The sequence below is a fragment of the Asparagus officinalis genome, chromosome 4 (genome assembly GCF_001876935.1).
Source record: "Asparagus officinalis chromosome 4, Aspof.V1, whole genome shotgun sequence".
NCBI classification, from domain to species: Eukaryota; Viridiplantae; Streptophyta; class Magnoliopsida; order Asparagales; family Asparagaceae; genus Asparagus; species Asparagus officinalis.
The window spans coordinates 37,082,047-37,095,060 of NC_033797.1; the positions used below are offsets into that span (position 1 = coordinate 37,082,047).

General features: G+C 38.3%; 1 protein-coding gene and 1 non-coding gene across 2 annotated transcripts in view; both read right to left on the reverse strand.

Moving 5' to 3' along the window:
• Nucleotides 1-8,231, reverse strand: part of LOC109835903 (probable cysteine protease RD19D) — a 9,909-nt gene extending 1,678 nt beyond the window's left edge. The window contains exon 1 of the mRNA XM_020403878.1: nt 7,727-8,231. Coding sequence (XP_020259467.1) covers nt 7,727-8,170 — 444 coding nt within the window. The 5' untranslated portion in view covers nt 8,171-8,231. The remainder of the gene's footprint in view (nt 1-7,726) is intronic.
• TRNAV-CAC lies at nt 10,319-10,392 on the reverse strand. The gene has a single exon. It is a non-coding gene; the product is annotated as a tRNA-Val (tRNA).

The following is a 13,014-nucleotide window of genomic DNA, read 5'->3' on the forward strand; positions in this document are numbered from 1 at the left end:
GTTATACCAAATTCAACGTTTTTTAAAAACCTACTCTCATGCGCCTTTGAATGCATCTTACTACTTTAATATAGGACTAGATCACCTTCAAATTTTCTTTTCTTGATGCCCAAATCCCATTTCTTTCACAAAATGCCTCTTATTTTTTGCAATATGGTCCAAAAATGACTAAAGACAAAAGACATGAAGACCGTACCTATGTTCCATTCTAAGGAAGAGATGGCCGCACTTCATCTCTCTTGTACTTAAATTAGAAGGAAGTGTATATAAATTGGTGATGCCAAATGCACTAGAAATTCTATACTACTCTGGTAGCGCATAATGCAAGCATATGGGATCTTTCCGCCCTGAATTTTAACCATGGCTCAATCGTCTCTACTTTTTAGAAATGATTGATTGTGTTGTGAAATACCAAACTAACGTAGAAGTCGCTGTACTTACAAATAGCATTGCACTATAGAGGTCCAAGCGTTTGAGAGAGGCTCATGCGAAAGGAATCGACCAGGATGCTGATCAAGTCTCAGATTTAAATGTTATTCCAGTATAAAATTCTAATATCCAACCTTCATCACAACTTCAATCCAAGGTTCAATAAACACATTGGATTCAACTAAAAGGTATGTTACATGAAATAGTTCATATTTCGGATGCTTAACCTATGAAGGCCTGTTATAGACTAAAATTATAATTTCTTCAACTCTAATTACAATTTTGGAGTTTTAACGTTGTGAAAGGGACTTTTTTCAAGTAATTACAATAATTTACTTCCGCAAATAGCAATGACGAGGAGATAAGAAGAATTGGTTAAATACAAACTATTGGTGGAAATATTTTCTGTAAAAAATAAAGATGACAAAGAAAATAAGGCCTTACTTACCCCCTCAAAACATTAATAACTACATATTACCCCTCAAAACATTAATAACTACATATATATCCTTAAAGATGTTAATTTGCATGTGTATTCATGTTCTAGCACCCACTACATCCATTTACTTAGATCCGGGATAAATTTCATTACCATTAACTACATACAGCAAATTACAAATTAATTGAATTTTGACCTTGTTGGGGATCGTCGTCGCTTGTTTGGCTCAGAAACCTGCCGAAATCAGTCATGTTCTTCCTTCACAGTGCACCACCAAGAACTCAAAGGTGAGAGTTCACTGATCTCCTCGACCCGTCACTCACAAAGAGGATCGCAGAAAGGGGGTGAGAGCACAAAGCTCACAGGAGCACAAAACTCACAGAAGGAGGGAGATCGCACACAGCAGAGGAGAGCTCAACTGCAAGAGCACCGTCGCGTGGGCGTGGGTAAGGTCGAAACCCTCTCCTAGGGTTTCGCTCAGGTATATCGGCTGAAAACCCAACTCAACAGCTATCTAGTTGCTGGAAAATTTTTTCCTGTTTGTGTTTCTGCTCGTGCTAGTTGCTGGAAAATTTATTTTTTTTGTTTCTCTTGTTTTTCCCTTGCTCGTGCGAGTTGCTGTGATACCATTATCTGATTTTTTTTCTGTGTGAAAAATGTCTGCTGCTAATCAATATGGTATGGTTCAATATGGTATGGCTCCGTTCAACGGAAAATCTGATTTTAGCATTTGGAAACAAAAAATAAAATGTATTTTAATTCAACAGAAATCATTTAGGGCTGTAGGTCAGATTTATTTGACTTCTGACACTGAAGAAAAAAGAGCTGAAATGAACGAAAATGCTTGTTCCACAATTTATTTAAACTTATCTGACTTTGTGCTTAGAAAAGTTAGAATTATGGAATCTGTTAAAACCCTTTGGGATAAACTTGAACTCTATACTGAAACCTCTTTGCCCAGTAAAATGTTTTTGCTTGAAAAAATTTTCAAATTTAGATTGGATATGTCTAAGGACATTGAGAAGAACCTAGATGTTTTCACAAAACTTATTTCAGATATTAAGTTAACTGGTGATAAACATATAGACGATTATACTCCTATTGCCCTTCTAAATGCTATTCCTGACTCGTATAGTGATGTAAAATCTGCTATTAAATATGGTAGAGATGATATTATCCTTGATATTGTGGTTAATGGTCTTAAGAGTAAGGAATTAGATTTAAAACATTCTGGGGAAAATAAAAATTCTGGTGAGGTTATACATGTGAGGGGTAGGCCTCAGAATAGGTCTAATTACCAAAAGAATGCTAGTAATGGGGAATCAAGTAAGAAAAAATTTGAAAATGGAAGGGGTAGATCTAAGTCCAGGTTTAAAGCTAAAAAATGCTATAATTGTCATGAAACTGGTCACTTTATTAAAGATTGTCCTAAGCCTAAGAAAAATCAGCAAAATGAACATGCTAATATGGCTGTCTGTGAGAGCAAAATGGGTGAGATTTTCATGATTAATAATCTGTGTGATTATGCATATTTGAACTCTGTGTTATCTGATCCTTTGTGTAAATCAGATTGGTTAGTAGACTCTGGTTGTACTTTTCATATATCTCCTTTTAAAAACTTGTTTTTAAACTACAAGAAAATAGAGAATGGCTTTGTGTCAATGACAAATGAAAAGAAATGCAATGTTTTAGGAACTGGTGATGTATGCTTAAGGTTTTCCTCTGGTTCTGTGCTTACTTTGAAGGATGTTAGGTATGTTCCTGATTTACGTTATAACTTGATTTCTTGTGCATCTCTAGAAAATGATGGTTTGGAGGGAAAATAGGGTAAAGGGGTTATGAAAATTTTGAAAGGGTCTCTTGTTGTTTTTACTGCTGAAAAACAAAATAATTTGTATGTTTGTCATGCTGAACATGTGCTTGATTCTGTTAACTCTGTGATAGGTGATAAATATGTTTTATGGCATAATAGATTAGGTCACATGAGTAATAAAGGATTAGAAATTTTGCATAAAGGAGGTCACTTTGGTAGTGATAAAATATCCCCCATCCCTTTCTGTGAATCTTGTGTGCTAGGAAAACAACATAGGGTTACTTTTCCTACTTCTTCTTTTTTTAATCAGTCTAAGTGCACTAGTGTACTTGAATATTTGCATGATGATGTGTGGGGTCCCTCTAGTGTGCCTACGCATGGAGGGAACCAATATTTTCTTTTCATAATTGATGATTATTCTAGAAAAGTTTGGGTTTTACTCATGAAACAAAAATCTAAAGTTTTTGATAAATTTAAAAACTGGAAAATTATGATTGAAAACCAAACGGGAAAGAAAATTAAAACTCTTAGAACAGACAATGGTCTTGAGTTTTGTAACAAACAATCGAATGATTTGTGTACTACTTGGGGTATTAAAAGGCATAAATCTGTTCCCTATACACCCCAGCAGAATGGGGTTGCTGAAAGGATGAATAGAACGCTCTTAGAGAGGGTGAGGACTATGTTGGCCACATCTGGGCTCTCCAAGAAGTTCTGGGGAGAAGCTGTTTGTACTGCGACCTATTTAATTAATAGGTCTCCTTCTGTTCCCTTAGGAGGAAAATGCCCTGAATTTGTGTTCACGGGCAAACCTCTTGATTTAAATAATTTGAGAATTTTCGGGGGTGCTGGCTATGTGCATCAAAAGATTGATAAGTTAGAACCTAGATATAAGAAATGTGTTTTCTTAGGATATCCTGAAGGGGTAAAAGGTTATAGGCTTTGGAATAAGAGTGAACCAGGGTTTAAAATAGTGATAAGCAGAGATGTTGTTTTTAATAAAAATGAATTTCCTTGTTTACCTTTACATGTTCCTATTCCTGAAAATGATGCTCAAAATGAGGTGGAGCAAATGCCTATTATTAATCAACCTAAATCTCTTTCTGAAGAAAAATTGAATGATACAATTATTGAAAATCAAGATGAGATTATTCCTAATGAGGTGGAGCATGATATGCAGGAAATAGATAACATGCATGATTTGAATGATTATCAATTCACTAGGGATAGAAATAAAAGAACCATTAGGAAACCTGAAAGATATAGAGATTACAATTTGATTGATTATAATATGTCTGAGTTTGCCTTTAATGTGTTTGAATCCCTTGAGTGTAATGAACCTAAGACTTATAAAGAAGCATTAAGGTCAAATTATTCTGAAGAATGGATTAGTGCTATGAAGAGTGAGATGGAATCCCTAAAAATTAACCAAACATGGAAACTTGTTCCTAAACCTGCTAGTTGTTCTGTAGTGGACTGTAAGTGGATGTTTAAGGTGAAACAAGAATCTGAAAGTGTTAGGTTTAAGGCTAGGTTAGTAGCTAAGGGATTTACTCAAAAGAAGGGAATTGATTATGCTGAAATTTTTGCTCCTGTTGTCAAATTCACTACTGTAAGAATCATGCTTGCTTTAGTTGCTCATTTTAATTGGGAATTAAAACAAATGGATGTAACTACTGCTTTCTTGTATGGTGATCTTAATAAAAATATTTATATGCACCAACCCGAGGGTTTTGTGGACCCTAAATTGCCTGATCATGTGTGTTTGTTAAAAACGGCTTTGTATGGTTTAAAACAATCACCTAGACAATGGAATATTAGATTTGATAAATGCATGCAATCTTTAAAGTTTAAAAGGAGTTCTGCTGATCATTGCCTGTATTATAAGAATATAGACTATATGCCTGTATTTCTTGTAATTTATGTGAATTGACATATTGATTGTTAGTCCTTGTTTGAAGTCTATTGAGCATGTTCAAAAATGTCTTTGTAAAAATTTTGACATGAAAGACTTAGATGATGCTAAAAGAATCCTAGGCATGAATATCATTAGGGACAAAAACAAATCTACTCTAGTTTTAAACCAAAGTTCATATGTTAAAAAATTTTTGAGTAAATTTGCTATGTCTAATGTCAAATCTGTGAATGTGCCTCTTGCTTCCCATTTTGTGTTAAGTAAGGATCAATCTCCCAATACTGAAACTTGTGAATGTGCCTCTTGCTTCCCATTTTGTGTTAAGTAAGGATCAATCTCCCAATACTGAAACTGAAATAAATGATATGAAGAAGGTGCCATATTCGAATGCTATAGGATCGGTCATGTATCTCATTGTTAGTACTAGGTCTGACATTGCATATGCGGTTAGTTGCTTGAGTAGATATATGTCGAACCCTGGTATGCCTCATTGGAATGCCTTGAAGTGGCTTTTAAGATATTTAAAATCTTCTGTGGATATAGGATTAACTTTTTCTAAGTGTTCTGAAGGTGTCAAACTTGCTGGTTATGTAGATTTCAATTATGCAAATGATAGGGATAATAGAAAATCTACCACTTACTATGTGTTTACTTTGTGTGGCTCTTGCATAAATTGGAAATCCTAATTACAACCCATTGTTGCTTTATCTACTACTGAATCTGAATATGTTGCTGTCACTGAAGCTTTTAAAGAAGCTATTTGGCTTAGGGCCTTATATCTGAAATTGGTTTTCTTGATAAAAATATGATTGTATTTTCTGATAGTCAATCTGCTATTCAACTTTGCAAAAATTTTCTTGATAAAAATATGATTGTATTTTCTGATAGTCAATCTGCTATTCAACTTTGCAAAAATCCTGTTTTTCATGATAGAACTAAACATATTGATGTTAGATTTCATTACATTCGGGATATAGTTGAAAAGGGTATTGTCAAGTTAGAAAAAATTCCCTCAGAATTTAATCCTGCTGATATGGGTACTAAGTGTTTGCCTGCTGAAAAATTTATATCGTGTCAAAGAATCTTGAATTTTAATTTTGGGTAATTTTGACTTTGCTGTGTGTTGCCTTTGTGGTCTATTAACTTGCTTTGTGCTTGTTAGTAGCTTTGTGATTTTTCCCTTTTGAACTCGATGACCGTTTGATAGAGTTCGGTCCTTTGTGGACTTGGTATGCTTGGTGATCTTACCCCGATCTTTGTGATCTGAGTTTACTTCGTGTATTCTCTTCTATTGCTTGTATCTTCTTTGTGATCATACAGGTAATGATTTGGCGATGATGAGTCCTGCAGTTTCGTGTTTTTTCGATGTGCATTACCTTGGGCCAAAGGTGAAGATTGTTGCTATCATGTTGGCCCAAAGTTTGGCCCGTTACCAAAAGGCCCATTTCCCTTTTGTTTATCTGATGTGCCCTAGCGTTTATCTGATGTGCCCTAGCCCCTCTATGTTCTTCTCCTACCCGATGGTTCTCACCTCCTCCCAGTCTTCGTGATCTGATGGCCGCCGCTTGTGAGCTCCCATCCGTAGGTCGGCTCCCTCCTTCGTTTTTTTCCCTAGCTCCTCTCCCGTGTCGGCTGCCCCCTTCCCTATATATGGGTAATGGGTTGGTAGTAGCTCGGTAGAGGAGAAAGAGGAAGAAGAGATAGTGAGGAGAAAACTGAGCTTAAGCTCTCCTCTGGTTTGTGTGATCTCTCTCTTTCTGTGAGTTTTGTGCTCCTGTGAGCTTTGTGCTTTCAACCCCTTTGTGCGATCCCATTTTGTTCCACACGAGATTTCTGTTCTCGTTGAGCTCATCTTAGGAGCACAAAACTCACAGGAAGAAGAGACAGTGAGGAGAAGATCTGAGCTTGAGCTCTCCTCACTATCTCTTCTTCCTCTTTCTCCTCTACCGAGCTACTACCAACCCATTACCCATATATAGGGAAGGGGCGGCCGACACGGGAGAGGAGCTAGGGAAGAAAACGAAGGAGGGAGCCGACCTACGGATGGGAGCTCACAAGCGACGGCCATCAGATCACGAAGACTGGGAGGAGGTGAGAACCATCGGGTAGGAGAAGAAAATAGAGGGGCTAGGGCACATCAGATAAAGGCTAGGGCACATCAGATAAACAAAAGGAAAATGGGCCTTTTGGTAACGGGCCAAACTTTGAGCTCTCCTCTGATTTGTGTGATCTCTCTCTTTCTGTGAGTTTTGTGCTCCTGTGAGCTTTGTGCTCTCAACCCCTTTGTGCGATCCCCTTTTGTGAGTGTCGGTTTGAGGAGATCAGTGAACTCTCCCTTTGTGTTCTTGGTGGTGCACTGTGAGAGAAGAACATGACTAATTTCAACAGGCTTCTGAGCCAAATATCATCGACGACGATCCACAACAGATCTGACTACATGGTAGAGCTGAAGCACATCCGTACACTATACAGTCACACTATTTTTATGGCACATGCGACCAGCTAAGGCTACTTTCAACTTGATCATATCATATTTTAGAATAGTAACTAATTAAACACTTCCTCTGAATAATAATTATGGCCTAAAAATCTGGTTGTACCATGTTGAGGTAAATATAATCAGTTCTTCAACGCACAATTAAGTAATACAATGAATCATTAGTGAGATCTAGTACGTATTTTTTCAAATAACAAAAAGTATATAAAAAATACGAAAAAGTATCAAGTACACTCAGATCCATGACATCATTTATATGCACATCAAGTGCGCTCATGGAAAGGATAAAATGAACATCAGCCCTTGGATCATTGAATTTGAAATTTGTGGACCGATTCAAATGTTGACATTATTTAGATGCACACTTGTCTTTATAGACTGTTCTACCGGATACTTTCCCATGGAGAAGACCATCAACCCGTAAAACCCCTGTTTAATCACTAACAAGTACGGTCTTACGAGCTACTACCAAGATAGCGCTCAGTATATAACAACTTGCATGAGTTCAACTTAAGTTTAAATTAATTAAAGAAACAACAGCAGCAGCAGCAGCAGCTAGCTCTCATGTTTTAGCCACGTGTACAGTAAGTAACACTTAAAACACGCATTAACCAAAAAAACTAAGATCCTCACCTGCATCTTAACATCCGTAACGGCCCCCTTCTCCCTCCAATCAAAACTCGCCGGCAACCCCCTTACATCCACCTCCTCCGCGGTCCGCATCTCCGCACCCAACATCCCCTCCTTATCCTGCACCGCCAACCCCAAGTACGACCTCTCGAACTCCTCCTCGCTCAAATCAAAGAACGGCGTGATCCCGTGCTTCGCTGTGGGGTCCAGCATCTGGTTCTCCGCCGCCCTCGCAAGATTCCTGGTAAAAACACCGAGGCGGTGAGCGTACTCCTCCGCGGTGCGGTAGTCCCTGTTGTATCTTCTGATGAAGGATTGGAACTGTCGCTCAGGGGAGCGGAACCGGTCGGTGACCCGAGCGATGTGGGGGGAGACGGAGGGGTAGGATGTGACGGCGGAGCAGGATACGAGGAGGAGAGGGACGAAGGTTTTCAGTAAAGTTTCCATTTTTTGGAAGGAGTTTGGATTGGGGTTGGCTGTTTTCGAGGGAGGAATTTTTATGGAGAGGAAGGGGGAGTCGGTAACTGTAATCTGCATGCTGTGGGTTGAGGAGAGATTGACGCGTAGAATAGGGTCGACACGTGTCCTCCTGTAGAATATCATTTTGACCTTTTAATTTTGTAAAAAAATATTATTCCTAGTGTTGCTCCAGGGATAAAAAAATAGGGGATTCTGGGACATGGGAGATGTCGTCTCCCTGTCCCGCGATGCACTGTTCGTAAATAATGCATCGCGGGACAGGGAGACGATGCTTCACCTATCCCACTCAAAGTCCTCTATTTTGGGTCCCTGACGCATTTTTCGTGCGCTAAATCGTAATCTGTCCTCGACTGAATAGCTCAATAAACTCTGCTAGCTTGCATGAAGATTTTTCTGATAAAACGTATGGTTAATTTCACTTTGATATCCTACGGTATCACCCATCTTCGGCATCTGATCAAAGGCTACTCATGTCCATTTTCTGCTTCGATGGACACCCCTTTGTTTGGAAATTTTTTATTTTTCTGTTACCTTCGGAAATATACCGTAAAAACGCATGTGAAATGGGTGTCAATAGTCAAATTATGGTAAGCACTCAAAACAAGATACATGACCTTTTTTTAATAATAAATATAACCTACTTCTATTCGGATTCAATCTCAAGATATATAGTGGGAGTCTTATTAAAACTTTTGAACCATCCGGATCATCTGCAATAGCTGAATACATAATAACAGAAATTGGTATTTGGTGATGTATTTATAATGATTGTCTAAATAAAAATGTTCAAGTCAAATCATATATATTAAGTTTGTGTATGAATTTAATGGAAAATAAGTAATCCCCAAATAATTAAAGAGTATCAAAGCTCATTATAAGCATCCAACCAGTCCTAGCTAGTACACACCCACCAATTTCCTAAGTTAAGAACATATATCGTGGAAGTTATTTCCTCCTTAACAACATACTCGAACAACACAAAAACTTATATTTTGTAACAAAATTATTCTACTTAGTGAAACTTTGGATTTATTTCGAAGATTAAAGTTTATAATTTCACATTGCATCATATTATGCATATGCTTCAGTAACAATGTCATATTCGAGATAGTAGATAAGAAGATCATTGGAAATTAATGAATCATAAAGTCTTTATCGGCGTCTAGAGGAGTAGCAAACAATATTACTAGACAAGAACAGCTTTTCTAAGCACAAAAAAGCTTAATGTGAGCTAGGGCTGAGCATGGTTCGGTTCAAACCGAAAAAACCGACCGAACCGATCCGAACCGACCCGAAAAAAACGGTTTTAAGAGTAAGACGGTTCGGGTCGGGTTGACAACTTTTCAAACCGAACCGACCCGAACCGACCGAATATATTCCAAAACTTTCAAACTCGTTTGTGTTTACCCGACCCGTCCCAAACCCTCAACCCTAACTTCATTTCCTCTCATTCCCAAATCACAACCGCCGCTACTCATTCCCAATTTCCCATTTCCCTCGGCCTCAATCCCTCTCTCCCGCTCTCTCTCTTCTTCCAAGACCCCTTACTCTCACCTCCTCTTCCCGAAATGCCCATCTCCCCCTCCCCCTCCCGCAAGCGTGGCGGCCCCTTCGGCGACGAGCGTTAGGAGTTCTTCTTCAACTCCATCAAGAAGTCCAAGTCCTCCGACGACTCGGAGGTTTGCATTTGGGCGCATATGAAAACAAATATATACAAATTATCTCTTGGGACAAGTAATATTTGTGCCTTTGATTGTTATACTTGATGAAAGTTAGAACCGAACAAACCGAACCGAACCGCACCGAACCGATTTGCAACGGTTCGGTTCGGTTTTGAATTATAAGTGGTTCGGTTCGGTTGTTCAAATTTTGGTAAAAACCGACCCGAACCGAACCGTGCTCACCCCTAATGTGAGCTATACATTCATAAAGAATAAATGAAAAATAAGAACACCCTCTTGTTTTCATCTTAAAGTGGCCGAACGTGAGCTATACATTCATAAAAAAATAAATGGAAAATAAGAACACCCTGCAAGTACTTCATTGTTTTCATCTTGAAGTGTGATCTTCTCAACTGTGTATTTAAAATTGAAAACAAAAATTATTTAAATTAAATGTCTGAGCCCAGGTTCGAACTGGGGACCTCTAGTGTGTGAGACTAGCGTGATAACCAACTACACCACCCAGACTGGTTAGTGATTGGGTCAAGAAAACATAATATAAAGTAATATTCCGTTTTGACCTCAATCTGACCACTCGTGTTGAGTAATATTCAACTTACTTTTAAGGAATCTGAAATGATTCTATTAATGGCATAAAAAATAATCTGATTAGAGGTACAATCAGAACCTTCAAGAGGGTCAATTATATCTGCAAGCAAAAGATGCTAAATCACGTGCACAAATGTTGCCTGCACATCGGACATGCAAAACCGAGGAAGAGTTGAACTCTTTGAAGAGAGACCAACAATCGCCAAAGAGACCAAAAAGATGCAGAGGATAAGCAAGATCGATCTCCATTAAGCATTAGTACAAGAGGAAGACGGTCAGATTCTAACAAGATATCTGTCAAAATGGCCAGGGTCTCACGCTCAGAGAGGAGACGAAGGTGGACCAAAAGATATCTGTCCCCGGATTTTTTTGGTCTTTGGATTTTCTTCCAGCTTACAATTAAAATGGGTTTTCCTTCGCAAAAAGAGTCGTGGATCCACCAAAAGCATCTATAAATGCAAATGCGATCTGGGTTGTTGCATATATCCTCTTTGGGAATTTGGTGGCAGCAGCCATAGGAAGACTGGGATGCTCGACAAAGTTGACTGGATTAAGATCGCTCTACCTGATCGCGAGAGCACCTTATAATTCTTCCGATTCGCAAGTTCAGCTGAGTTTTTGAGATGAAATCATCAAAGTCTCTACTCTGACCCTGTTCAGAGAGAACGCAAGAGCCGAGATATTCGGCATTAGTATTCATCTCGTTAACCACGAAGATGGAGAGGATCTTCCTCCCGGTGTCAATCGTGGCGCTAGCTCATGTTTTACATTTTCCTTTTGCCCCCTAGCAAATGTGAATAAATTATTTAAAGGCTAAATACCCATATTAGTATTTTAATTCCACTCCATTCACCAAGAAGGTATTTTAATTAGGCAAACCTGCTTTAAGGTATTTTAATTGAATCAACTTACCCCTTTTTCTCGTCGGCGACCAGTTTTCCGACGAAAACTCGTCACGTGCGTGGCACGTGATGAGTTAAACTGTTTTTAGTTGCTGATGTGGCACGGATTTTTTGACGTGGCAGTGTTTAAATGCATGAATTAACCCTCTAAAAATCTCAATTCACCAAAAATAGGACAGATCCGTGCCACATCGACAGCTAAAAAACAGTTTAAGTCATCACGTGTCACGCACATGACGAGCTCTCGTCGGAAAACTAGTCGCCGACGAGAAAAATAACCTTGTTGGTAAGTTGAATCACAATGACTTGATATCATGGAAGAAGCTACGTACGTGCTGTTCAACCGTACCATCCTGTCTAAAGTTTGACAGAACATATTTCAAAATGGGCTCCAATGTGCTCGTTGTGATATGCCCATGTATCCTTGACCCAACACAATGAGGCCAGCCCAATAAAGCCTGGCAAAGCCCGATGCAGCTTAATCCAAACTAACACATCCCTTTATTATTCTACTTCATCTTAATGCTTGTTCAGCTCATCAAAAGTCTAAACACGCGCAGCCGACAGAATCTTAATAGATCTCAACGGAAAACGACTCCGCAATTTTCTTAAATGCAGTTAAAAATTATAATAAGAATTAAAAAAGAAACTTCGGTCCCACTTCGGAGAAATAGAGCTTAAATCACATCCGTTCATTGCATCAAACGACGGTCGCGATTCATGGGACCCCCTCCAACTATATTGGACTGCATCTCCTTCGATGCTTTCACTTCACGCAACTTCAAGTAATGTGAGGTTTCCTTCATCGTCGATGTCCTCTTCACAGAGGTGTGATTACTTCGGCTATTAATTCTTGGACCATAAGCCAAGGCGTAGCTTCTATCAACCCTTGGTGAACTGATGTAGACTTTGTAGCTCCCCTCGCTAAATATAGTAGGATGGAAATAGTGTATTATTTGAACTTTTTTATTAGTCACAAGTGATGAATGGTTTCTATTGATAGTCTGTAGATTGATTTCTAGCAAGCTTGCCGGCATAATTTTATTGTTAAAATGAGGTTGAATTAGGAATATATCGTTAGAGATTTGCTCAATCTATCAGTGGTGCAAGTTGATTAGTTCTAAACGTTGGTGGTGAGCATTCACCTAATATTCATGGGCGCACTTTATCTACACTTCCCAGCTTGGTATTATACTTAGGGCCCGTTTGTATAATGGAAGTATTAGAAGTAAGAAGTAGGTTATAGAAGTAACTTTCAAAGCTATGAAGTAAGAAGTAGTGGAAATAGCATTTTTTTTGTTTGTTTCATATATTTTTCGAAGTAATGGAAGTAGAACTTCTTCCTCTTCATTTACTTTTTTTGTTTGGATAACATTTGAAAATATTATTAGGAAGTAATTTTATCAATGAAAAGTTGTTAGAAGTAACTAATAAAGGAAATATTAATAAAAAAATTATTTATGTCATAATTAATATGCATTTCAACTACTTCCGAGCTACTTCTGAGTATTGAGGATTGGAAAAATATTTTGGAAGTAAGGATGACACGTAAGCGCCACATAAGCATTTAGGGAAGTATTGGAAGTAAGTTTTTCAGAGAACCAAACACACTTTTTTGCTTGGAAGTAGCAGAAGTAGC